Source organism: Chaetodon auriga, chromosome 9 (genome assembly GCF_051107435.1).
Source record: "Chaetodon auriga isolate fChaAug3 chromosome 9, fChaAug3.hap1, whole genome shotgun sequence".
Lineage (NCBI taxonomy): Eukaryota > Metazoa > Chordata > Actinopteri > Chaetodontiformes > Chaetodontidae > Chaetodon > Chaetodon auriga.
In genome coordinates, this window is record NC_135082.1 from 10,593,200 (window position 1) to 10,619,306 (window position 26,107).

A 26,107-nucleotide genomic window follows, 5' to 3' on the forward strand; every position below is an offset into this window, starting at 1 on the left:
TCTCTCTCTCCACCTCGTGACCACTGTACTCTGTCCATGGTGCTGACTGACAGAAAACACAACAATCAGCTTTCTATCTATAGCCAGCTCTGCTCCAGACGATGTTTTGGTCAGATCCCCTCTCCATATCGACCCCATTACGCAGGTTATTCTGTGCAAACAGGACTGTGATGACTCTGCAACAATGGACGGCTATTTTCAGAGAGATACTGAAAAACTATGCTGGGAAACTATAAACGGCAACCTAAAGCTTGATCTAATTGGATGGCAGCCATTGTTCCTGTGGGTATGGTTGGGTTTCTACTGAGATAAACCCCCGGTAGCGACTCCGGCCTTGTAAATCTGCTTCTCCACTGTCCTGAAGACACATGACATTGTTATCTCTCACTTCTAGTCACAACCTTTGACTTCCTGGACTCTTGTGCATGAGTATGTGTGGATATGGGTGTGACTATTACAAATAATCATAACCCTTCCTTGTTCATCATACAGGACAGTGTGGGTCCTCGCTCATCTGTCTCAGGGCTCCAGTGAAACCTGGACAATGACCCCCCCCCCCCCCCCATCAGCCCCTATAGCTCAGTTGGTAGGGTGTTCACCCAGTGCAGTGGCCGCAGGTTTGACTCCCACCTGCGGCTCATTTGCTCCATGTCGTCCCCTTCCTTCCTTCCTTCCTTCCTTCCTTCCTTCCACTTCTCTCTTGACCTTTTACTTCCCCACAGCCCTGTCAGATGAGCTCTGGTACGCCTACCCCTGAAACGGCACCAAGCATCATGTTCCAAATGTCTTCATTTGCACTGATTTTAATTTGCATGTTATTTAAGCTGCAATAACTGATATTTTTGGTCACTTGGATGCAAGTGGAAATAAGCTGAGAACAAACAAATAATGAACTTGTTGGCAAACAGCTGTTTATTTACACATCCAGCAGACATGGAGCAACATCAGCATTCATTTGGTGTTGCATTTCTGGCCAGCTGGTGAATGAAATATTCACTTCCCTTAGAGCTCGTTTCAGTCTTCACTGTCTCCTGAAGGGTATATTTAGCTCTTTAGCTGCTAAATGCTTCGCTATGTTCCCCAGCTAGTCAATAACTTTGTCCCTTATGGACAGGTAGCTTTGTTTTTGAGCTTTTCCACTGAAAACAACTGCTTGCTGTAAGTGTACCCCTGGTTCATAATCATTATTCTGTATTTCTGTTCTCCCAGTATACATTAGAATTTACATACAGTTGCAATACACACACTTCCATCTGCCTAAACCTAAAAATCTGATTTCCTTCCCTTCTGCTGCATTATTTAAAATGTGTAAAGTTGCGGTAACACTTTGTTTTATTATCTCCAGCACCATTTGCTCATCTTATCAACTGTAAAGCATATCCTCCTCTCTGCTGCTGCACAACCTCATTAAAGTTTCATCCAAGCTAGTCTATTCTTCCAAATTCGCACAACCTAAAAAGGGTGCGATGCACACAAGAAAAGCTTTTTATCCACGTGTGTCACCTGGGTATGCTGAGCACTCGTTATATCTTAGTCTGGGTAAATCTAACTTTGATCGTTTTATAGGAAAAACAAAAAATGAATAGGGATTAATACAAGAGGATACACAAAGAGAGTCATCAAACCATTGCTGGTTCACTAGATCTAAAAATATCTTTAAATAATATTCAGTCAGTTGCTGTACACAAGACACACAAACTTTGCCAGACTTCAGGATTTAATGAATGGATTTTATTGCAGCAGTACAAACCTCTCTCACTCAACTCGTCAGGACCCTTTATAAAACCACAGAGACAGATGGGCGGAGAGGGAGAGGGAGAGAAAGAGGAAGCCCATCCTGATGTTCTATATATACACCTCAATCCCAATAGCAGTCTCTGTCTCTGTGCTGCAGCCTGCCAGCCAGAGCAAAGGCCCGGCAGTCCGGCTCGATAAGGAGCCTCTTTGTCTGGCTCTATAGCTCCCAACAGAGGCACAGTCGATGCTGCATAACACAAGGTGTCCGAACACTGGGGCTCACATCAGGTTACAGGCCAGAGGTGAAACATATACGAGTGTTCTCCACATTGTGATACAGCGATAAAGACGGGAGAGAATGAGACTTACGTCACTGTGTTTGCTGTAATGATATGCTACCTCCTGTGAGGCTGTGGGAGTGAAGGGAGTTTCAGTGATACTGTAATTGCTCGCTTCTTTCCTTGTTTTCATGTCGACTTACTGTGGAGACCTAGCAGGAAGTGTTTGTGGTAAAGTGAGACTGCAGATGAGCGCTGTGTGAGAAAGAGCCCGGTGTGTTACGGTGTTTTCGTCTCACCGTTCAGTTCCCACACGCTCCTGAGATCCACCGAGTGGGATTCAAAGGACATGCTTTAGCCCTCTAACTACGTGTCGTCTGTATTTTACATTGCTGCTCACCATTTTCCAACGCATACCATCAGCTTTTATGTTGACTCTCTTCCTTTCAGGCAGCCATTTGTTTCTCTTCATTTCATTTGAATATGAAGATATTTGTTGTGTAGCACACAGGTACGTACTTCATTCTGTCACCTCTTCTTGGTCGTCAAACTTGTGTCACTGTCACATAGTGATGCTGCTTGCATTCCTCTCCCTTTTGCTCCATTTTGGACTGCCCGCTTCCCATTGCACTCCACGTGACTGCTAACTCTCCCTGTTAGCCCCAGGAGGGTACACACTGTATTGCACACCATGTATTGCAAATGTCTGATGCAATACACATGGAGTCACTACCCGCTGCTTTTCACATGCTCGTGAGGATCTTCACCACCAGGCCATAATAAGCCAAAGTCCCACCACACACACATGATGCCCACTCAGGTTTATGTAAAATGTAAATTAGGTTGTTGTGTAAGGTTTTAAAAATTGTTTTTGTTGGTAAAAAAAAAAAAAACACTGTTCAATGTGGGCTGGACAGGTCACATCTGACTGATAAATTATCTGATAAAAGAGGTCAATATTAGCACCAATACCAATCCACTCTATTGGATTAGTGCATCGTTTAGTTAAAAAAAAAAAAAAAACACACACACACACACACACACACACACACACACAAAAAAAAAAACACCAATACAGTCATTTAAACCTGAAATAAATTATATTTTGCATCGTAACAAGCTGTAAACACAACACACCACATTATGAAGTTGATATGGCAAAGCTGTAAACAAACAGTTGCCTATTTCTAAAAGCAGCAGGCACGGAGCAGCATTAACATGAGAAAAATATCTGGCTGTTCAGCTAATAAATGCTCAGCTATAGCGCCCAGCTTGTTGCTAACTTTGTGTGTCTGTTGTTTGGTGCTGGGCAGGTGCCATACAGCGGGTTCATCAGACAGCTGCCTGCTGCAGCTGGAAACAGCGCTGATGAGAGCAGCGAAGGAGAAACTAAAGAGTGAAGTTGCCGGCTGAAAAACAAAACAATTAACTGAAAGATGTTGCGCTGAGCTCAGGGTAGAGTTATGTGGTTACTATTTGTGGGTTCATCACTACAAGCAACACCTTTCATACAACATAATTATTTGACCCGATGTGAATATGAAATCACTGATTAGCAGAGCTTTAAACTTTACTGCATTGCAAGAACAATGTGGTTTAGTTTATATTAAAGCTACAAGTATGTAGAAGAACCAAAATGGTTTCTGTGGCTCCATTCCTGCTAACAGAAATAGATTTTAGGGGAAAAAAGCCAAAAGAAATGTCACTCAAAAATAAACATCAAAATAAATCTGCTTCAATCAATCCTTTCCAAAAACAGAAACAAATCTCTTCTGCAGTCAATGTAATTTCTTACATGAGGGGAAATTCTCTTTTCTTACAACTACACAACAAAGCCTGCTGCAGAAGAGAACCTGAAGCAGGTAGGCATGAAAATGTTTTGCTCTGGGGCACTTGAGCAGAGCACGTTTGCTGTCACATGAGCTCGTGTGCCTGCATTCAGTTCTACCAAACTCACATATGAAGTTCAGTTTACTCGTCATGAGGAGCCTGTGAAAACTCTGGGGGAACTTTCCTAAGTCTGACACTCGTGATGTCATAGTGACGTCATCGGGGTTATCTTATCTTGGGCATGGAAGAAACTTTTAACAGAAAACCTGTGCTGCAAATCTCTGCCGCTGAATTCGAAGGACGTGGACATCTACTCGGCAGGGTCTGACAAAAGATGTGATTTGGGTGCATTGTGGGAAATGTAGGGCCCAGTGTTTTTGGCGGTTGATCAACACAAGAGACTACAAGTCAGGATATCTCTGCTGCGTCACTTTATCAATCTCTTTCTCAAAAGTGCACCAACTTCATGGGAGTGCAATACAATCACGAGTGGCCTCCCCCTCTAAGGCCATTCCCCTGTCTCAACATGTTAGTTTGCTTGTCAGAGTGGCAAGTATAAAGTGATAGCAGCTCATGGACATAGATGACTGAACCAGGTGACGTGTGGTTTACAAGAAGCACCACTTCTTCTCATCTTCCTCCTTCTTTCTGGTACCTCTTTTTAGAACCCCTTTGTTGCCTGCTCTCCTCTGAACAGAAAAGCTGACCAAACTGAAACAGAGCAGTCACGTGTACGAGTGTGTGGCTGCCTTATGTGTGCGTATTTATGTAGGGTGTTTGTCCCCGGCGGCATGCAAGGACGGGATGACTACGAGGAGTGTGTTCTGAGCTGTGAAGTGGGTGTCTGTCAGGATAAAAACAACACAACGGGACGTATGATAACAGCACACACACACACACACACACACACACACACACACACACACACACACACACACACACACACACACACACCAGCATACGCTGTGCTCCTCACCAACAAAACTCCAACTCAGTGTCATGCTTTGTCAAAATGCCGACAGAAGCCCCCTCTGGCACTGCCATGACGAGCTCACTGCTCTCCTTATAAATAAAACAGCTGAGCAAAAATGCAAAGTGCACAGACACACATATACAAATACACACACACACACCACAAGACATGACAAATGTCAACTACAGTCATTAATCACAAAGACTTTCATGTCACAGATCTAATCTTAAATATTCATTACTCCATTCTGCTTTTTTCTGTCACCCTTTAACAAATAATGTATCACAGAGTTGCTCTCAGACACTACAGTGACTAGAAGGAGGAAGAGGAGGAAGCCAAGGCAGGACTGGCTGCGTTGATTGATGGCAGCATGAGATGTGGCGAGGTGTCACTTGGGGACGCACATTTTTCCCTGACTCAAACACAGGACAGCAGAAGGGAGACACTCATACAAATAGACTCATCAGAAACCTTTAAGACTTAATCCATCACACCAGAACTGACAGACTGATGTGAAAAGGGAAAAGGAGAACACCAGGGGAAAAAAGAGGAGAAAAGAAAAAAAAAATCATAAAAGCCACACTGAGACTTGTGCAAACTTACACAGAGGCCCAACACACACACACACTCACACACTCACACACACACACACACACACACACACACACACACACACACACACGCACACACACATACACACACACATTTTTAAGACACAGGCAGTCAAAAGCTGGCTGTGTATCCCTCAGAGACTGGACCCAGGTGAATCCAAGCGATGCTGGCACACTGCTCTCCACAATGGCCCAGATAAACAAATAGAACACACACACACACACACACACACACACACACACACACACACACACACACAATAAGGTCCAGTGCAGGGCTTATATAATATATTTTCCACTAACATGGTAACTGCACACTCATCTTCCCTGGGGTGAACTCTGCTCAGCTGGAGCGGACGTGAATGCTGGGAGATGTTGAGGAGAGGGAGGGAGGGAGGGAGGGAAGGAAGGTTTGAGAGGAAGAGGAAGGACTACAGCGGTGAACCCACCAGCCTCCTCAAGACCAGCAGGGCTAATGGAAAGGCAAACCACGGTAACAAGGTCACAGCAGGAAGAGCAAACACAGGCGTAAACAAACAGCGAGGCACGAGCTTCCGTGCAACGCAGTCACACGCGTGCACACGTTGCTTTGTGCACAAACACTTTCCACTGACTTTTTAAAACACATATGCACACAGCAGACAGCCTGCAGACGAGACGGCCTGTGTCATTTTTACACATCATATTTCCAAGGTCATCTGCTGTGTCATCACACCCCACTGGCCTCCAGCACATGAGATTCAACGTCTCTCACTTGCTTTCTGCATACAACTGCTTCACATTTCTCCCCACTGAGAGCAACGCAGGATCGTATATCATATTACTGTGGCTGAGCAGCGCAGCTCCACGTTTACTGATCTATCATTTCCTCCATCATACCACTCCCTTATCTCAGGCAGAGGGAGTTGGAAACATGTAAGACAGTGGAAGTAAAAGATGGTGTTTGTTGACCTCACCTCTTCAATTTAGGAGCTCACGTTTATGACTTGGACAATAATGTCTCTACATTTCATATGGCAAAAAATCTTTTTGGCTACATATGTACAGAAAACAGGCGGTGTACAGTGTGTGAATTGTTCAAACATCAAATTTCAACAAAGCAAAAGCGCCTGTTAAACTGGAAAAATATAAACCACAGTCATGACCAAGAATCTGCTTGGGCATAAAGGATTTTGGCCTTTGAAACGGTGCTTTGACAATAAAGCTTAGCTTCACCACTCGTGTTTTCAAGGATTTTCAACCACATCCCTCCTTCCTCCACACTGGATGGAGTTTGCTCAGCTGTCATGAAGATAACACGCATTCTTTTTTTCTGACACAGGAATCATTATTTTTAGTGTACTGTCAGTTTTTAAACATCGTTGGTTAAATTTCCAAAGACAAAATGTGTTCTTCTTAAAGACTGTCGGGAAACACAAAATTACAGAGTCATTTGAATGTATCCTCCCTGTTTGTTTATCTGTTCTCTCTTGTATACTGTATTCAACATTTTGCCAACAAATAAAAGTTCACTCTTCAACCTTGTAGACTAAATTCATCCTACAAATCAATGTAAAATTGCTCAGAAGGATAGTGAAAGGGAGGACATGGATTAAACTTTGAAAAGGGGAAACGTAATGGATGTGATGGAGCAGAAGAATACGTGAGTGAGTGAGCGAGCATGCATAGATACCCTTCAGGTCTACCTCCTTTTCTTACTGAATATATACAGTATATAGGTCAGCTCTACAGGCTGCGAAGGGCCCTGGCTGTGACCACCACATACTGCACTGTAGACTGTACCACACAATCTTCCTTCCTGTGCCAGAGGGCTGAGGGCAGAGCGCGCACAGGAAAGAGGGCAACCATGCAAAGCTAAATAATGCAGTGGCTCAGTCTCCACATTATGACCTAGTAAATGGCTGGTTATACAAACACTCAGACCCTCTTGGGCTGCCCCTTCTGACAGTGCAATCAGCAGGATGAATCGCCCACCTTTATGAACTCATTTATTGCTATCATGGCTGAGGTCAATTCACTCAATTCAAGATCTGACTGTGCACAACTCCAGGGCTATAACTCTGTACAGACTGGCTGTATTGCTTGGCAAATGTTTTGGCATGCTAGGAAATTCCACTCTCTGAACTGAGCGAATTGCAGGTGAATGACAGTGATGGTGTCTCACAAAGGCCTCCTGCCATGCATGTCGTCTAAGGGTTAACTAAGCAAAGTGTGACAGGGTTAAATGAATGAGGGACCCAATACTAAGGGGCAATGGAAGATACTTGTCATGCAACTCCACAAACTGTCTCTCTTGTCATGCTATATGCCTGTGTGTTGACAGCTCAAGCTTTGAGGAAAGCAAAATGAGTGTTACGATGGCTGCTACTCTGTACACCAGACGCACGATCACACACATAAGAAGAAAAAAAAAATCCTCGAAGTCATTTGCGTCAGTGATCTTTACATCTTCCCCATCTCTATTTTTGAGAATGGCTCCAACAACTTCACGCACAGTGACAAATCTGCGGCGGGTTAGTAGCCCTACAACTGGACAACCTTAACTTCTGCACACATGAACAGTGTATGTTTCAGGGACAGAGTGGCAGCCTAAACATTCATGTCACACGCTCAAAGTAAGCAACTCACAGCCCTTGACAGCCCCCCTCGGCGTCCCACCCTACCTTCGGTGTGGCAAGTGGAGGAGAGGATGGTGCTCGGAGGGCGGAAAAGGTACGGGAGATAACGGGAAAAACATTTCATCTTCTTCTCCTATGCTTGCCGACGGGTGAAGAGCGTTGCGTTGCGGGCTCCACATCCGCACTGCCGCCGCGACAGCCAGCCAGAGAGGAACCGTTGAGGGGGTGATGGGGGGAGGCGGTGAGGGTGCGGGAGGGGAAGAGGCTCTCTGTCCGCGGCGCAGGGGGCTATGACAGCATCACTTCTCGCAAGCAGACAGCGCAGGCAGGCAGGCAGGCAGCAGGCAGCAGGCTCCGGTGAAGCTGCGCGCCGCTCGGGGAGCAAACAGCGCACGGTGTCAGCGTGCCCCCGCTTCCGTGTCGGTAGTTCCCTCCGTGTGTGTAGTTGTTTGAGTGACAGCAGGACAGCGGGTCGCCTCTGTTCTTTCAGATGGGAGGTCAATGTATGTGTGGTCTGCCGGTGTAAACACCCCCACCCCCTCCCTCATGATGGTTTGTCAGGTTATTGGAGTATGAAGATTAATTACAGCTGATTATGGAGATGATGTTGTTCCCACAATATTCTCATATGAATCTGAAGCATTTATAAAAGCCAATGTGCAATTTGCACATTTTATGGTAGGCTATCACCACGTTGTGCTATTATATTTGTGTTTCATTACGTGACCAGTGTTTATTCGTTTTGATAAGCAGTAGGAAAATTACATTAGCACAGTGTGAGATGAACATAGGCCAAAACTTGATGAATCATAGAGAAAAGTTGTTTCCAACTGCTGACCAGGTTATTGATTAAGTGGGTTTGGCGCCATCTTGTGGCAATATTTCATATGGACAGCAAATGATAGTTAAAACGTAGCAAAAAAATAAAACCAGCGACAAAATCAGTTACGTGTTTATTTTATTTTTTTAAGAAGACTCGTAAAATGCATCTTTGTGAAATTTAACTTGTAATAACACAAGACCATGAATAGTGCAGTCAAAATTAAAACTAAACGCTTTAGAAATCGGCTCATACGTCGAATTTAACTACTATAACTTCAGGCAACAGTGTTAAAAGAGATAATACGACTAAATGTTACTGTTCCTGTTGTATATTTACTGTGATAAATGTTTGTTTGCATTTTTAAGGTTATTTCAGTGCACATCTCGCGAGACTTGAGTGTGAACTAATGCCAGCGGAAGTACTATGTGAGTCTCTTTTCCGCCGGCCATACAGGAGCAAACGGCAGGGTAAGAATTCTTGGGAGATTATTTCACAAAAGTTATCACCATCCATCCTCCCTTTAACGTTGCTGTGTATGCTCTTACCAGTCTAAACACATCTTAAACATTGTCACAATCAAATGACGGCCAATATTGAAGCCATGTTAATGATAGATTATTCATTACAATCTCAGGATTTGGTCCCCGTTCAGTCGATCGGTATCCGCATGTCTGCTACTGAATGTGCTTAATTTCTGGTGCTAGCGATTAATTTTCGGCTTCACTTACAGATAATGTGTTTTCATTTCAGTCTGTAGCTCCCTCGACAATAGCATTGAGTTAATGTTGGTACAGAAATACAATCGCGGCAGTCGGTTTGTTATATTATGCTAACGCAGTAGCGTCATTATGCTAGCTTAGCATACAGCTTTGAAGACCTGTCATACCTTCGCTAGCAAGTTGCTAAACTAGTAGTGTAAATGAAGGTGTTTGAAAAAGATTCATTGTTAGTTGTACATCGTTACTTATCGTGTTTCAGCGGAGGTGGTTCACTGAAACTGAAATGTAAACTATTCTAACTTAAGTTGAGGCTGACGCTTCCAGAGTTACCGCATTCATTTAGTAACTTGCGTGACCTTTCTTTGAAACTGCAGGATTCATGTTTTCAGTAGTCCAGATATTTGAGAAATATCTACAGCTATTGCAGCTACAACTACAGCTAGCATGTAAATGTAGTTGATGTCTGAATAACTTATACGCCTTGTTTGCTCACAGCATCATGAAGCTGAATCCATTTGTAACATCCTCCCGCCGCAAGAACCGAAAGAGGCATTTCAATGCCCCCTCACACATCAGGAGGAAGATCATGTCTTCCCCCCTGTCCAAGGAGCTCCGCCAGAAGTACAACGTGAGGTCCATGCCCATCCGCAAAGATGACGAAGTTCAGGTATTGTTGTTTGGATTTCTGATAGTCTTGTCTTTATTGGCATGAGAAGTGTGTGGTGCGTTTGCCTGACTTGCTTGTGCTGTTTGCAAACAGGTTGTCCGTGGACACTACAAAGGCCAGCAGATTGGCAAAGTGGTGCAGGTCTACAGGAAGAAGTACGTCATCTACATTGAGCGTGTGCAGAGAGAGAAGGCCAACGGAACCACAGTCCATGTCGGCATCCACCCCAGCAAGGTGAGACGGTTGTGTAGACTCTGAAATCGGTGTGCCTGTTTCAGTAGGGAAAAAATGAAGTGAATGAGAATGTAATATTGTTCAACAAGATTCTTCTGGGGAGGTCAGTGGATGCAAACCTATGTTAAGAAGTTGCATGTGTACCTGTCAAGACTCACACTTGAGATGTGTCTTTAGCCATTTTTGGTCCCTAATTGAAGTGAAAGTGAGGTTGTCACACAAACTGTCAAGTGCAAACTTAAGAGATAAATACAATTTCCTGGGGAATAGAATACCTGTTGTCCTTGATTCAGCTTTGTGATGATCTTTGAGACTGTAGACAGTGGTGTGGCTTTATTGGACTGGGTTCTTTTTAGAAGCTCTGATATGTCCACCATATTTACACACATATGTAAGAACTTTTTGTGGCTTTGACATTGTCTTAAACAGTAAGATGATAAGAAAACCATTAGGTCAATTAAATAAACCAGACATGAGCGCTTGTATTTTTAGTGTGCTGAACTGTATTTGTTTGCTCCAATGAATATGCACTTTAGTTTCGAACTATGTTTTGAAGGCGTTATGTGGATTTGACAGTGACAACTTTGGCCAATTGAAAGTAAATACATGAAAAGGATTTCACTTTGTAAAAAATAACAGGATTTTTTGTAAATGCAGAATAATATTGATGTAGTTCTCACTAAAATTAGACTTATTTGAATTGACAAATTAACAAGATGATTGTTGAACATACCATGGACAGGAAGCAATGTAAAGCACAGGTCTTCCACTGTTTTTATCACTTAAGTTTCTGTGTCTCTGAAAAGTAGTATGAAAGTAAGGAAAGTGAACAGCCAATGAATGCTGGTTAATGATGGGCTGAATATAGTAAACAGATATGTGGAATCACCTGTACATTGTCATGCAGTCCATTTAAACAGCATTGTAAAATACACTGATTACTTTTAAGGTTCTAGTTTAGTGTTACCTGAATTGTGCTTTACAGTAAGGTGTTTTTAAGTTTTTGCTTTTTTCTATATGTAAATTAAGGTTAACAAAATTAAAAGGGTTGGTATAATGCAGTTCACTACAACATTTTAAAATATAGCCTCAAAACCAAAGAACAGTTACACAAACAACTAAAATCTCTTCAAAGTACTAAACAGTTTATAAATTAAGGTATTACTTGTTGTGGGGCTTTTGTAGAAGCCTTTTTCATGGAACACGTTTTGGCATGTCACAGCAGGAAAAGCACATGTGTAAATAGTGAAATTAATGGTAGCTGAATTCCATTTATCTGCTTCAGATTTCTGATATTGTTCATGCTGACTCCTTTTCACAATGTGCTGGCTTACTGGTACACCTGAGCAGACTGCAGCCAACATTGTTATTATTAACACCTGTGCTTTTCCTTCAGTGACAAGTCAGAAACCTAACCCTTCTGCTGTGAAATGGTCTGTTAGATGAACTATTGCCATGGGACAATCTTAGCATTCAACCCACTGCCGGATACCTGTCAGTCCTCCAGTTTGTTCCCCTTTTCCACCAGGTTGCTGTTTGTTTTTGTAACCCCACCACTTTTTTGTATTAAACATGTTCTTACATCCCAATGCTGTATGTGGTGCTGCTGGCAGATTTACTGTTTATCGAATTCAATAGTATTGGGCTGTAGGATGTCAGTAGGCTGTGAATAAGCTGTCAACAGACAGTCACCGAGATGTGATTAAGGCAAACTCTACACAACAGCATTTTGCTGTGCTCTGACAGATACACGTTAACTGGCCAAAGCAAACTGCAGCTCTGATAGTTGTAGTGGAGTATTTGGCTCAGCTAGTAGTCTATTTTCACAGACTTGACATGCCATAGCAGGACAGGCACAGCTGTATCCAGTGGCGATAGTGAGGGTTTCCACTGTTTAATGTTCAAGTGAGCCATATCATTTAGCCAGCATGGCTACACCTGGGGAGTGTAGCTGTTATTAATTACACCTGCACTTGTTGCTGCACCTTAATATCTGCAGAGAAGAAGGTTGTTCATTGGTGTTTCAGGCAGTTTGAGAGCAGTGGGTCACTTTCCGTTGACAATATGTGTAATGCTTGGACATGACACATGAGCAAATAATTGACTAAAAGCTCAACAACGATCACATGTAAAGCCTTTGTAACTCATGCCACGGTCTGAAGGTGATGTAATAGTTTTTTTTTTCCCCTTTCTTTTTTTTAATGGACTCTACATTGTGTATTTAGTGGATGTCAACTAGTCAGACATTAGAGATGTGTTGTGGATGTGCCTTTTAATGCTGTTTTATTGAATTGTAAAGAAAAAGAATGGCATATCCACTGTCATTAAGATGTTTCATGACTTGTTTACCAACCCATTTCTTTTCCTTTGCAGGTGGTCATCACCAGGCTAAAGCTGGACAAGGACCGCAAGAAGATCCTGGAGCGCAAGGCCAAGTCTCGCGCTGATGGAAAGGAGAAGGGCAAATACAAGGAGGAGACCATTGAGAAGATGCAGGAGTGAAAATGATCTTTTGCTATCAATAAACTGTGTAAATGGACCGTACTTTGTCTGTCATGTTTTAATTGTGGAGGTGGAGGTATTGTGTCTTTGCATCATGTTAAATGTATTTGTCGGTCAAGGAGTTTCTATTTCAAACATGCTTTTCTTGTTTGAAGTAGTCTTCAGACAAAGACATTGAACTGGGCATCAGCTGTCACAGGAAGGAACTTGGGTCATTGTGATTGTTCTGTACAGATCCCACAAACAATTGAGTGCAGTACTTTTCACTCCTGTACTTAGTGTGTCTTGCTGCAGCCTGAGGTCTATGAAGCTGCTGTTTTTTATTAGGAAAAAAACACCAGTTTGTACTCCAGAGAAATGAATGTCAAAATGAAGTCAAAAACCACTGGGAAGATCACCAGAAGGCCCAGACACCCAGCATGTGGTAACTGCACAGAAATGTTTTTTTCTTTGACAGATTTTTGACAGACAGTGTAATGAGTATCACCCATAGCAAGAAAGTGCTAATGATTCGTTTGATAACGTCCATACACTCAAAGTGGAGGGGGGAGTTACATCAAAAACAGAAGTACCAGTTTCAAATCGTGTTTTGCACTAGAGGAGCATGGTGCTGTCTCCATGGTGCTCATAATTGTGTGATTTTACTGAATGAGCATTAGGTGTCACTTTTTTACCACAGTCTGAACTTTACCAATTGTAGGAAGTCCGAAAAAAGTAAAAAGTCATAATCTTGACATTTTACAAGCTAATTTACCAATTCCTACTGTCAAACTGCGATACAGGAAGATCTACAGAAAAAGACCATGATGCATATTTTCGGGAGGTTCATCTTAACCGGATATGTGCTTCACAAATAAAAGTTTGGTGCAACACTGACAGCACTCACTATAGTTCCTCCCTCCCCGGGTGATGGTCATGTGATCCTCTTTGACTGCCGACCTGTGGCGTCTGTCTAGCAGTCGGGCTGTACCGAAGTTTCTCCCCTCAAAAGTTTGTACTTCTAACTTGTTCTTGGTGTACAGCAAAGCACCACCATGGCGGAGCTACGTTTTGTGATCGCCATGTCTGTGATGACCCTGTTTTGGGGCATTGTTGGAGGAGTCGTGCCCTGGTTCATCCCTAAAGGACCAAACAGAGGGTGAGTTTGTTAGCTGGCTCTCTGTAGCCAGTAGAAAGCTAAAGACAAGTTAAGTTTGTGTATGTGACTCTGAACTCATACAAGTGTGTGTACAGTGTCCACACACACGGCGATGCCTTTCAAATCGCTTTCTTAATGTCACTTGAACAGTTTTAAAAAAACGTTAAACTTTACTCTCTAGTAACGTAAAGTAAAAGTTATGATTAGCTCGTTAGCTAAAGCTAATTTGACAGCCCTTCCTCCTCCTGCGTCGAAGGAAACTTAATCCGTATTACCTTTTCAAAACTTTGGTTATTGACATCTGTACTGTCTACTTCCTTCTATTGAGACGCCAAACTCAAGATTTACTCCATCTCTGGAAAATGTGTCTAATCCAACTTCCTTTATTTGTCTGTCTGTCACTCGCATCACGAGATCAAGCCATGTCAGTGAAGGGCCTCTGATGTGTTTTAAAACGGTGTATGCAGTCATTAGATTTGAAGCATAGCACTTTTAAATATTTTCTCCTTTTCCCCCAGAGTGATCGTCACAATGCTGGTGTTAACTGCGGTTTGCTGCTACCTGTTGTAAGTATTACCATCCTGGAAATGCACCAGGATTTCTTTAACATCATGTTGTGGCAGTCTGTGCATAATCAAAATTATAGAGGGTCAGTTAGAATTAGGTCAATGATATAAAAAGCTCAGATCATTCGTCAAATTGTTTGGCATCCATCTTGATAACTGGTGAATCATTTAAGCATTTTGTCCAGCAAAGTACCAAACATCCCTTTGTTCATACTTGTCGGTTGGTGTTCAATCGCTTCCCCTCTTTTACTCCAATTTGTGTGCATTGCTGTCACAATGAAACAAAGTCCAAAGCCTGTCACCACAGTTAGCACTGTCATGTATAGAGTATTTGATGATAAATTATTTATATTTGCAAGTAGATGCAAGTCTGCATATGGTGTCCTGTTACATGGTAAAAAGAGTACCATAGAAACTAAGCCTTCAGTCTGAACAATCCTAACGACTGGATGTTTTGTCATGACAAATGTGGGCCTAAACTCAGAATCAACATTTGTTAGAGAACAGGAAATGACCTGCATCACTGAGCTTTGAAGGATGTGAGTCGTTTTGTATTGACACGTGTGACCTTGATATGCTTTCTGTCCGTCAGCTGGTTGATAGCGATTCTGGCCCAGCTCAACCCTCTGTTTGGGCCTGCTCTGTCCACTGACACCATCTGGTACCTGAACTTCCACTGGCCTTAATTCATTCTTCCAGGACTCCTGACAATGCAGGTAAACGTCTTCCCCTGAAAGAGGGAAGTATTGAACATACATTTGATGTGCCTACCTACTTTTACGGAGCTTTCCCGTACTTATATATAGCCTATAGATAACACTTGGCTTGGTTTTCTGTTAAACTTGTTATTGCATTTCTCTCAGCAGGAGAGGACCTGACACTGCTGCATACCATCAGACTGAGCAGAGACCATTCCCTCTGGATTGCCTTAAACTCAGGCCGCAGTGTTATTATTGAGTGATGCCCGCACTGGTGCCTTGTACAAAAATGATTCCCAAAGGAGCGCTGACAGATCTCACTGAATGTGCTTTTCTTAAATTAAAGCAGCCTTCACTTGGTGTTGCTTCGGTTATATATTATGTATATTGTGTTCATTGCTGTTGTTAATATGAATGACTTTGCCTTTAAATAGTGAGCATTGTTGATGTAATGTCTTTTGGTCTGGTAATACTAATTATGGATGTAAATCTATTCAATAGTTGCTAATTAATAAACTAATAATCAACTCCATTGGTCCAGAGCCTTTGTATTTTGTTTTGCTTAAAGTTTGATGACTTTATGTTCAAAATAAATAAGTTTATTGTAGATATTTTTAGCGTCTCATTATGTTGACTTTTAAGAATGTGCATTTCAATTTGATGAGAAATTTTAATTACTTTCACCAAAATGTCATTAAAAGGCTGTTATTACGTTTAAATGTGTTTACACACGAAAGCATATAAATTTGTGTAATCTCAACACAATTTGATTAAAAATGTCTCCGTTTTTAATTTAAAAACGAGGCCGACAGTCGAAGTTCAAAACAGGCTTCCCGCTTGCCGTAGCTCGAGCAGACTACGTTGGCAGTATGGCGTCTTCAGATGTCCACGTCCGAATATGTGAACAAGAAATACTAAAATATGACTTGGAAATTAAAGCTCTCATCCAGGTGCGAATATTTATTTGGTAACATTACTTATGGCTTTGTTACGACCCGCTGGTTTTTGCGCTTGTCAGTGAAGCGAATCGTGTTGTTTGATAGTATATATATGCTACAGCTAGTGTTATCAGCTGCAGTCACTTATTCATATTTATTGTGGGAGACATGAACGCTGATATTTCACATAATAATTACCTATTTGGTCAATATTTAACTCGGTTTTGTGAAGGCATCAAGGTGGTAGTTTCCAGCAAAGTGCTGTCGCCGGCAGACAGCTGCGCGTACCACAGCACTGCCTGGATCACTGTATGAACAGCTGATGATTCTGCAGAGAAAAATGAGATCTTGTATGCTTTGGCCTCAACAGATCACAGATTGTCTCTGTGCCATTAAATGTTGACAGTATACCTGAGTTGACCAGTTGTGATAACTATGAACAAGGTGGGAAATTAGGCTGGTCAAGGCTAACAGAAGACTTTTGGTATTACAGTTCACTGACTGATAGGACTCTTAAGTAATACTGATATTCAACTTTATACTGTGTGGGAACATTAACTGTGAGAACCAAAACCACAATAATGGTCTATGGAAAATGTATGATAAAACTGTGAAATGTTTTTAAAAAAAAGTGGCAGTAAATCATTCTGCTAAGGGCAAAACAACAGAACTTCAAGCCAGGATGAATAGGATGAACTTCATTTCGAAGCCAAAGAAACTTTTAAAAATTGGCTCTTAGTAGAGAAAACCAGGCATAACCCTGAGTGTCAACACAAGAAACACTCAAACGCTAGATTTAAATATGCTATATGCTTTATTAAAGAAATGAGCAGGCCGTGAGGGTGAACTCCATGGCCAGAAAGCTTCAGCAGAATATTGTTTATGAATTCTGCAAAGAAATTAAGATTATTAGTAACAGTAAGATGCCTTTTCTATCTAGTACTGATGGGGTTTCGGGGTCAGAAAATATTGCTAAACTGTGGAGAAAACATTATAGGCACCCTTCCTATTGACCAATGGGGTCCAACAAGGTGGAATATCGTCACCTGTTCTCTTCAGTCTATGGATGATCTTTCTTAAAGTTTAAAGGACTGTAAGAGTGGATGAACCCTGGTAGTCTTTTTAACCATCTGATGTGTGCTGATGACTAAGCTATCCTGTCTCCTTATAGCGCTGGTTTATAGCAACTTCTTAGAGTTTGCACTAATTATGTACACAACATGTGTACACATGATGGTAAAACAGCCCTTTTCAGAGCCTACTGTGCTCTACTCTATACAGCCCACTTGTGGTGCAGTTAGAGCACAGCCACAATGAGAAGGCCTCAGGTGGCGTTTAATGATGCGTTTAGAATCTCGCACAAGCTCCCAGGATGGACAGCTGGAGGAGGAGCCATTGCATTTGTGGCCTGTGTTGACACACTGACAGAATGATGAACGTCTTGCTTACAGTGTGTGCCAGTGGTAGTTCATCCTGAAAGAACAGCTCAGACTGTCAGAACGCCTCCCGTGCAGCAGCGTAACTTCAGCCAACAGTGATAAAGGAGGCCTGTGTCCATCTCATCCTTGTTTTCATGTCTCACCAGGACATTAATGAGTGCACAGGCCCTCAAAGCAAGCTGACAGAGCTGAACGCAAATGTGAAAAAGAGTTTCCACAATCTCAGATTGCGGATTCAGGTAAGAAGATCTCTGCAAATATGATAGAACCCCGTTATAGGCTGTGCATCAACCACTTGCATTTGTTTTTATGGTGGCTAAAACCTGAAAAAAAAAAAACAAAAAAAAAACGTAAAAGCATTTGTGCTGTTTTGTTTCTTTGACAGGATTTAGAGCAGATGGCTATGGAGCAGGACAAAGAGTCAGACAAGCAAGCTATGATCAGTCAGGTCGAGGGGCACAGAAAACAGATGCTGAGGTAATGTCTTTACATTTAAGAACTCAACCTTTCCCTGACTTTTATAAATGTGAACTGTCGTGAATTTTGTGACATTTTTATGTTGGCAATGCTGCCTCACTGATGGGGGAGGCATGGTTAAATGACCTGTTTCAACTACTGTAATGTCTACTTCATGAAAAAATACATACATGTTCTTTTTTTTCTTACTCATGGCTGTTTTTGCAGTAACCAGACAGTTTGGAGGAAAGCCAACCTGGCCAGCAAACTGTCCATAGACAACATGGAAAAGCAGGCACTTCTTAATGGAGCAGATAGCGCTGTGAGGCAGAGGTGAGCCGACAATGTGTTCTACTGGTTAGAGGAACGGGATCAGCTTTATATCTTCACAGAGTACTTTCAAACAACATACTTAAACTTGTCATGTTGTCATTAGAAAAATATATTGTTTTCACGTCTTTCTAGTCCTTTTATAGGAGACGGTTAACTGGCAATAGGACATGTATGTCAATTGTGTCTCTTGTTTTGTATCTCTTTCTCAGGAAAATGACCAAAGAGGGCCTGGCTCAGACCACCAGTGATATTACAGAGAATCTTATGAGCATCAGCCGGATGATGGCGCAGCAGGTTCAGCAGAGCGAGGAGACCATGACGTCACTAGGTTAGTGAAGGACACACAACCTAATGACAGAGAGTGTGGCAACAGTGTGTTAGCAAATTTCCCCGATTGTGTTTTTCATACCATGGGAATATGCCAGATACTTGAATTATCCACTTGGTTTTGTTGAACTTGTGTTGAAAACAGTCTTCTCTCCTGCTTGAAGCAACCTCCTCAAGGACAATCCAAGAGACTAATGACGAATTTAAGACCATGACGGGGACCATACAGCTTGGAAGGAAACTCATCACCAAGTACAACCGCAGAGAGCTCACAGATAAACTGCTCATCTTCTTGGCGCTCGCTCTCTTCCTCGCCACAGTTCTCTACATCCTCAAGAAGAGACTGTTCCCCTTCCTGTAGGCCAGGTTTGAGGAGCTCTCCCATTTCCACGTACAGTATTTTCCATGGTCAGCGCAGATGATTTAAACAACTCCGAACGCTGCGTGTCATATTACACACACATTACACATGACTGCCTGCTCAGTGGAATGTGAACCACTCACACCGCACAACTGTGAGGGTGTAATATTGTCCACAAAGAAGAAGATAAACCTACACACCTGTAATATCATGCAGTGATTAATTTATTGAAAAGATTTTGCTTCATCACACAAAGAGAATAGTTCATTCTTCTGGAAACGAGGATGTTTGTGTTGGTGGCACAAAATGTCAGACGTCCGTCTTTCGTTAGTTAATGTGACACTAATGCTTTGCATTGGTTTTAATCAATTTAGCTGTGACAGTAGATAGGCAACCCCTATTAATCTTTTTTTATACTTCGAGTGGAGACTATCCAGTATGTTTTTTGTTTATACACACAGATTCTGAAAATACAGAAAGTAATTCTCAAACTCAAACCTAAAGTAGTGTCTTTCCGTTTGCTTCAGATGTTTCTCTGAGTACAGATACGTAACTGTGAGTGCTGACAGCAGTAAAATTCATTGTTAATGTGTGGCACGCAACGGGTCCTTAGAGATGATTAACAAGTCCATGGAAAATAAGGTAAACAGCAGTGGAATCTGATAATCAAAAGTGCACTTTTCATGTCAGTTCAACACACTTTTATTGAAATGCATTCCATTAAAATAATATTCTAATATAGTATAGCAGTATACATACAATTAATTGCTGTTAGAGAGTACTGATATTAAATGTCACAATATTGGGGATGCAATTTTTTGGAACAATATTTAGTGTTAAAAAACAAACATGTTTGTGTAACAGAAAGGAGACTCCTTCATATTCATCACTTCCTGTCGTTTTAACCATGACCTCATATCATAAAGTCACTGCAAATGATATACATGCATTTTGTGTAGTTGTTATTTATAATGACGTTCTGTATAATTACTGTAATGTATAATTTATGACAGCATTATAATGACTTCATGCTTTTTTGGGGAATAGGATATTCCCTATTGACTCTGACACTATTCAGGCCCAGCTGCAGTCACTCCGTTTGTGTTCCACTCGCCGAATAATCAGAGCAGTGCTTCTACTTTTGTTTGTGCAGTTCAAATTGTCTCCATGTTTTATTCAGTTATCGTGCGAACCAAAAAAAGACTTTTCTCGAAATCGAATGAGCACACTTCCCTCCATCTCTGCCCGTGTCAGCTTGGCTCTGGTCTGCAGCAGAGCAGAAAAGCTCAGAAAAGCAGTGGCAGTGATCACACTGGCAGAGATAGAGCAGCATGCATCCCTGCCTTTCTTCAGATAAGACCCGGAAAAGCAGATTATTCCTACCCGTTTCCCTCTCCCTTTCCAGTGTGGGGTGAGGGTGAGGGGGGATATTTTTAGGTTTGTGTGGTGCTGTTATCTGACGTTGCCTTTTCAACACCTTGGAGGAGAGGGTGGCCAGAGGAGCTACATGACCTTGCTACCCTTTCTGCAATCGCCTGGCCTTCGCTATTTTGTTTAATATATGTAAATGTTTGTCAGTATTGATTATCAATAAATGCAGAGTATTCTGGCTTTATGTTTGACGTGTTCTCAAGTGTGTGTTTGTGAGGGTGTATTGTTTAAAGTGAGACAGAAGCCAACAGAACATGTGTGGAGAGACCTGAGAGATGCATAAGCATCTCTTACTCATGCGAAGTGGTGGCAGTTGGGCAGAGCCAGTTCCTAGCCTGTTCATATAACTGATGAGGACTCTGGCTCTCTGTCAAGCAAATTGGACTATTCTTGCATTTAGCACCATGATTGTGTCCATCGAGTGTTTGTATCTCGACAAGTGGACTGGGGTCTCAGGGGACGGATGGCATAAACACAGGAACCCTGCATTAATATAGTTTCCACTGCTGAAGGGAGCTTTGGTCAGTTATTTATCTGTTTCGTACAGAGTCCAGTTAAACTTTTTCAGTTCAAATCTCAAACAAAACGTAATAATGACTTTGCCAAACTTTCCAGAGAAAAGAAACTGTCAAATATACTTTCCAAAAATAGATTGGATCAGGTAACATCCTGAAGTTGTCCTCATACTGACTGAGAAACTGTTGCCTTTCAGGATGGCTTTTGACGCATCAGATAGAAAATGCTTGTACACACAACAGAATTAATACAAATCATAACCTTTGTAGTTCTGTAGAATTAAAATGAGTTTTTCCTGATTAAATCAGCAGAACCTGATTTTTAAAACCTTTAAGACCGGTCAAGGTCATGACTCACAGCCATGTCTGTCCCAGAACTTTTAAACGTGTGTGGAGTGTACACGTGGCTGACAGCGGGTTGTAAAATGTGTAAACCTTTAGCAACCCTTTAACCTTGTTTAAGCACATTGAAGGAAGCTTCCTAATAGCCACTTGAACATTTTAACCTGACACAAACCATATGAGGGTTTTACAGACGTCAGGGTCCTTTATGTTGATACACTGTATAACCAGTTCGACCATTATGTGATCCAGAGGCAGGAATTATATATTGTCATAGTTCACTATTATATATTATACACCATAGACGTACTGTTTTTTTGTTTTGTTTTTTTACAATATTGTTGTTTTTCTGAATGTATTTTTAATTATGGTAGCCAGAGCCTTGTTGAACTTGAAGAAATTTGAATTGAATTTTTGCATGTCAGCTATATTATGAAATAATAATAATAATAATAATAATAATAATAATAATAATAATAATAATAATAATAATAATAGCCTCTATAGAATGAATCATTTTCCATGGTTGTAGGTTGTATTTTTCGTGGTAGCCCACCGTCTCTTTTTTTTTTATAGGTAAACATATTTAACAATTCATTTCGCGGCATTTTGTCAAAATAATAATAATAAAATAAAATACAGAAAACAAAACCAGAAAATGGTGGAGCAAATTTGAAATTTACAATCACATTGTAGAACTGTAGTTGCAAATTTTTTTTGTTTGTTTGTTTTTTTTTTTGTTTTGTTTTGTTTTGTTTTAATTTTCGCTCAAATGACATCTGCGCGAACATCACGAAAATAATTCAAGTGTAGAGTATTCAGACAAATACTGGTGCAGAAAACAAAAACGAAAAACTACCAAAAGTAAGTTATTAAATATAAGAGAAGTTACACAAACTCCGCAAAGTCTTAACTCATTTAAAAATACATGCAGTCAGCAGCGTCCCCTTACGCTGAATATATAACACGAGTATTTGATATTTTGTTTGTGTGTGTTTACCACGTCCTAATGCCATGTAGCGAGGACACCCCATTACTGGAGGAAAAGGTGTTTTGGACATTATTCAGGTCCCCTACCCCAAAGTTCATGTAATTCCCGTTGGTGGAGGATCCTTGCATAGTTTGCATTGTGGCTGCAGGATAATTGCACGCGTAGTTCGTGTTGCAGCCGGGGCTGGTGTAGTTACTGAAAGCTGGATAGTTGTTATAGGTGAAATGGTTGATGTGACCCATACTGTAAGAGGGGTTGTAGGTGGCTGTTTCTGCCGCCAGACAAGGCTTCCCGTCCCGCACCAGCACCGGCACCGACACCCTCCTGGGCGGCGGCAGGGACACCATCTCCAGGCTCTGGTCCTGCCTCTGTCGCTTGCACTTGTACCTCCTGTTCTGGAACCAGATCTTCACCTGGGTCGGGGTGAGTTTGAGCACTCCGGCCAGGTGGTCTCTCTCCGGGGCAGACAGGTACCTCTGCTGCTTGAAGCGGCGCTCCAGCTCGTACACCTGCGCCTGGGAGAAGAGGACTCGCGGCTTTCTGCGTCTCCGCGGCTTTGGTCGATCCGGATCCTCTGGTTTTATGTCCTCCACTGGCTCGGCCGAAGGACTGAACTCCTCTGATTACACCAGAAAAGAAAGTAGAGGACGAAAAAATGCAGATACGACTTAACATGGGCCAAGAGGGATATATGTTTTCTATTAGGGATATATATTTTTCTATATTTTATTAGTTATTTTTACTACTACCAACAACACCAATAATAATAACAATAATAATAATAATAATAATAATAATAATAATAATAATAATAATAATAATAATAATAATAATACATATCAGGTTTCATCATGATCCATAGTAATATTCATTGATGATTCAGTTCCTTGGCAACCCATGATGCATTCAATATAATTTTTTGGAAAAAATGTAATTTCCATGATTCACACACGTAGCCGAATGCAATTATTGAATAACTAATGCGATGGGTGTTATACTTACCAATGCCGTTTGTAGTCTTGAAATTGATTTTCTTTTACCTTTCATACGTGTTTAAAAGGATTAGCAGGCCTGCAAAAAACGCTGACCACCAACTCAACTTTTAGATTTGTGTAAACTCTAAAAACCCAGTGTCCAAGCCTGTATCTATGATTATCGCCTCTATTAATGCTTATTGCTTCAGTGTAGTTGTTTTGGGAGCATCTGTTGCATTTTGCACAAAACAAACAGGAGCCTGCAGTGGGCCTAATTTTGCGCAGGCCCTCAAAACCAAATTTCGTTCTCACCTTTTCTACGTTTCCCCTCAAACGCGTCTGATTTCCCATCTTTAACCATATCCATCTCCATGAGTGATTTCCCATAAAAGGTAGGAGCGAAGCTGAGCGCATTGCCTCTGCCGGCTCTGGACTCGTGGAGGTCTTCTCCAAACAGCGAGACGGCGGTCGACATGTCCCGAAGAGGCTCCTGCTTCAGGCGGGTCAGCATGCAGGAGGAGGAGGAGGAGGAGGAGGAGGAGGGGGTCGGCATGGTGCTGCAGTCCATGCGAGAGGAGACGTCCAGAGAAGACACCATAACGTCATGACTCTGCTCCAGGTTTAATATGTCCTTTACAGAGAAGGGAGTGGACGTGCAGGGGCTGGGAAACATTGCCAAGAACTCCAAAAGCAAACAATTAATCTGTCATATGGAGGCGACGAAAAAGACGTCAACAAGCCCGCTCTCATTCCAAGTAGTATTTACTGGATTTAAGTATTAGTTTGGTGAACCGGACTGATCTTGAGTGAAGTTTGCATTTTGAATGTCAACCCTGTCTCCAAACTTTTTTCCTTGGCCTCGCTCTCCTCCCGGTGACGCAGGGAGGAGGGGGAGGGAGCCAGTGGGACCCTCTGTATGGAGCCACTGGTACTCCCATTTCATGACGTAAAGTGATGTCTGGTACATGCTAGAGATGATGTTGCTGAAAGTGTGCTCAATCACTGTAAATACACTAGCCCAGAGTTTATTCTCTTTCCGAAGCAAATTAAATCGTTAGACGTTGTTCTGAGACTAATTTCTTAAATCAGTTTCTTTTCTTGATCCTGGTGGAAACATGTCTTATCATGTCATGGGTTGGACAGGACTGATGTATAAAGTTCATAAATAAAGCAAAACTAAATAAATGACTCGCACGATTGATATTTCTCAGTACTGCAGTTAGTCATCGCGCACAATGCAAACGGATTTCCAGCTTATTCTACAAGCCCAGCGTTTGGACGGATGTTTACACATATCTTCAAGTACCAAGAGAAATCATTTATCTAACTTTGTGTGTATCGAAAGTGTATAATAACGACTAAGGAGGCCAGACGTGTATTATTTAGGTTCTAGAGAGGGATTAACAGGGGTTAATGTGTCTGATAAACCTGACTGTGCGCGTGCACGTGTTTGGGGTGTCAGACCATCTCTCATCCGACGGGAAACGGAGCAGACAAACAGGTTTGGTCCCTGAACAGGGAACCTGAAACCAGGAGCGACACACTCTGCTGTCTGCCTTCAATGGATTCTGGAGCCACTGTCTGCTTTATCAGGACATGATAACAGATGACAACAAACCTGCACACGCACGCACACACACACACACACACACACACACACACACGCACACACGCACACATTCCCACCCACGCTGCAGGCCAGGCTGTCCTAATGTGACATTTCTGACACCCACGTTTTAAATAATGTAATGGGCATGTTTTATTGCTCATTGTTAAACTTTTCATTGTTAAATTTCAGCACTTTTAAATTATTGTTTTTTTCTTTAATTTATTTTTTTCAGACACTTGAATTCCATCGAGTAAGACACTGCAGTCACCTCCAGGTGTGCACTCTTTAGCAATGGCCTCAATTAAGCGTGCAATCAGTAATTTATAGATTAACAATAACAACTGCGGTTACAAATCATTTCGCCGGACAGCAGTAAAACTGAGCCAACTGTGCGTCATGACGCACACGCCGCAAGTCCCCCCGCACGGTTGGCACTAAACCTGTTATTAATGCCTGTGGAGACGCTCACAGGAGACAGACAGTATTATCGTTTGTTTTATCTTCAGCGTTTAGCACAGCCACGGGGTAAATGGGTCCCCCTGTCTCCGACCCAGGGATGGTGTTTATAGTTTTTAAGACTATTTGTGCGCCTCGCGAGCTGATGAATGACCGTAAAATCTTTCGCAGGAGCAGAGAGAGTCAACACTGGCTCAGCTTTTGCTGTAATAATTGGCGAAATAAAGTAAACGCGGGTGGGGTGGGGGTGGCTGAGAGGACATGAGAAAATGTTTTCTTTCTCACTGGCCTGGCGTGGCTTGATGTAGCGTTTCCCTGTTTTATCATCATTATTTGCAAAAATACATTCAAAATCCAAACGATTTCTCTCGTTGGATGATGATAAATAATTCACCAAATTACATACGTCTTCAGACCGGATAGTAAACTGGTGAGTCAACTGTAAATTGAACATGACAGGCCTGGCATGTGTTTCATATCCCTAATGCTTCGTCCTGCCGTCCCCTTTGACCTGTCTTTCTGCAGCACATCTTCAGCTCAG

The 26,107-nt window shown here is 42.0% G+C and overlaps 5 protein-coding genes across 6 annotated transcripts in view; 3 read left to right on the forward strand and 2 right to left on the reverse strand.

Annotated features, from left to right (window-relative positions):
• The window catches only part of ppp2r2ba (protein phosphatase 2, regulatory subunit B, beta a), a 42,146-nt gene extending 33,688 nt beyond the window's left edge, over positions 1 to 8,458 (reverse strand). Inside the window, exon 1 of the mRNA XM_076738562.1 lies at positions 8,093 to 8,458. Coding sequence (XP_076594677.1) covers positions 8,093 to 8,171 — 79 coding nt within the window. The 5' untranslated portion in view covers positions 8,172 to 8,458. The remainder of the gene's footprint in view (positions 1 to 8,092) is intronic.
• On the forward strand, positions 8,096 to 13,034 carry rpl26 (ribosomal protein L26). The gene is made up of 5 exons (XM_076738565.1): positions 8,096 to 8,141; positions 9,236 to 9,337; positions 10,085 to 10,256; positions 10,350 to 10,490; positions 12,864 to 13,034. Exons 3-5 carry the CDS (start codon positions 10,089 to 10,091, stop codon positions 12,990 to 12,992), a joined length of 438 nt encoding a protein of 145 aa, XP_076594680.1. The 5' UTR covers positions 8,096 to 8,141; positions 9,236 to 9,337; positions 10,085 to 10,088; the 3' UTR covers positions 12,993 to 13,034.
• An 874-nt stretch (positions 13,035 to 13,908) lies between these two features.
• atp6v0e1 (ATPase H+ transporting V0 subunit e1) lies at positions 13,909 to 15,924 on the forward strand. 2 transcript variants are annotated; one of them, XM_076739232.1, is made up of 4 exons: positions 13,909 to 14,130; positions 14,649 to 14,696; positions 15,289 to 15,412; positions 15,560 to 15,924. In XM_076739232.1, the coding sequence occupies exons 1-3, from the start codon at positions 14,027 to 14,029 to the stop codon at positions 15,380 to 15,382; spliced, it is 246 nt and encodes an 81-aa protein (XP_076595347.1). In that variant the 5' UTR covers positions 13,909 to 14,026; the 3' UTR covers positions 15,383 to 15,412; positions 15,560 to 15,924. The 2 variants fall into 2 exon arrangements, with proteins under 2 accessions (XP_076595347.1, XP_076595346.1); XM_076739231.1 differs by having other exon boundaries at positions 13,910 to 14,130; positions 15,563 to 15,924.
• A 320-nt stretch (positions 15,925 to 16,244) lies between these two features.
• Positions 16,245 to 20,869, forward strand: bnip1a (BCL2 interacting protein 1a). The gene is made up of 6 exons (XM_076739914.1): positions 16,245 to 16,344; positions 17,918 to 18,010; positions 18,157 to 18,248; positions 18,456 to 18,560; positions 18,770 to 18,888; positions 19,052 to 20,869. Exons 1-6 carry the CDS (start codon positions 16,264 to 16,266, stop codon positions 19,246 to 19,248), a joined length of 687 nt encoding a protein of 228 aa, XP_076596029.1. The 5' UTR covers positions 16,245 to 16,263; the 3' UTR covers positions 19,249 to 20,869.
• Positions 20,870 to 22,532: 1,663 nt separating this feature from the next.
• On the reverse strand, positions 22,533 to 24,174 carry nkx2.5 (NK2 homeobox 5). The gene is made up of 2 exons (XM_076739692.1): positions 23,814 to 24,174; positions 22,533 to 23,146 (listed from the first exon to the last, which is right to left on the reverse strand). Exons 1-2 carry the CDS (start codon positions 24,172 to 24,174, stop codon positions 22,533 to 22,535), a joined length of 975 nt encoding a protein of 324 aa, XP_076595807.1.
• Positions 24,175 to 26,107: the final 1,933 nt, after the last annotated feature.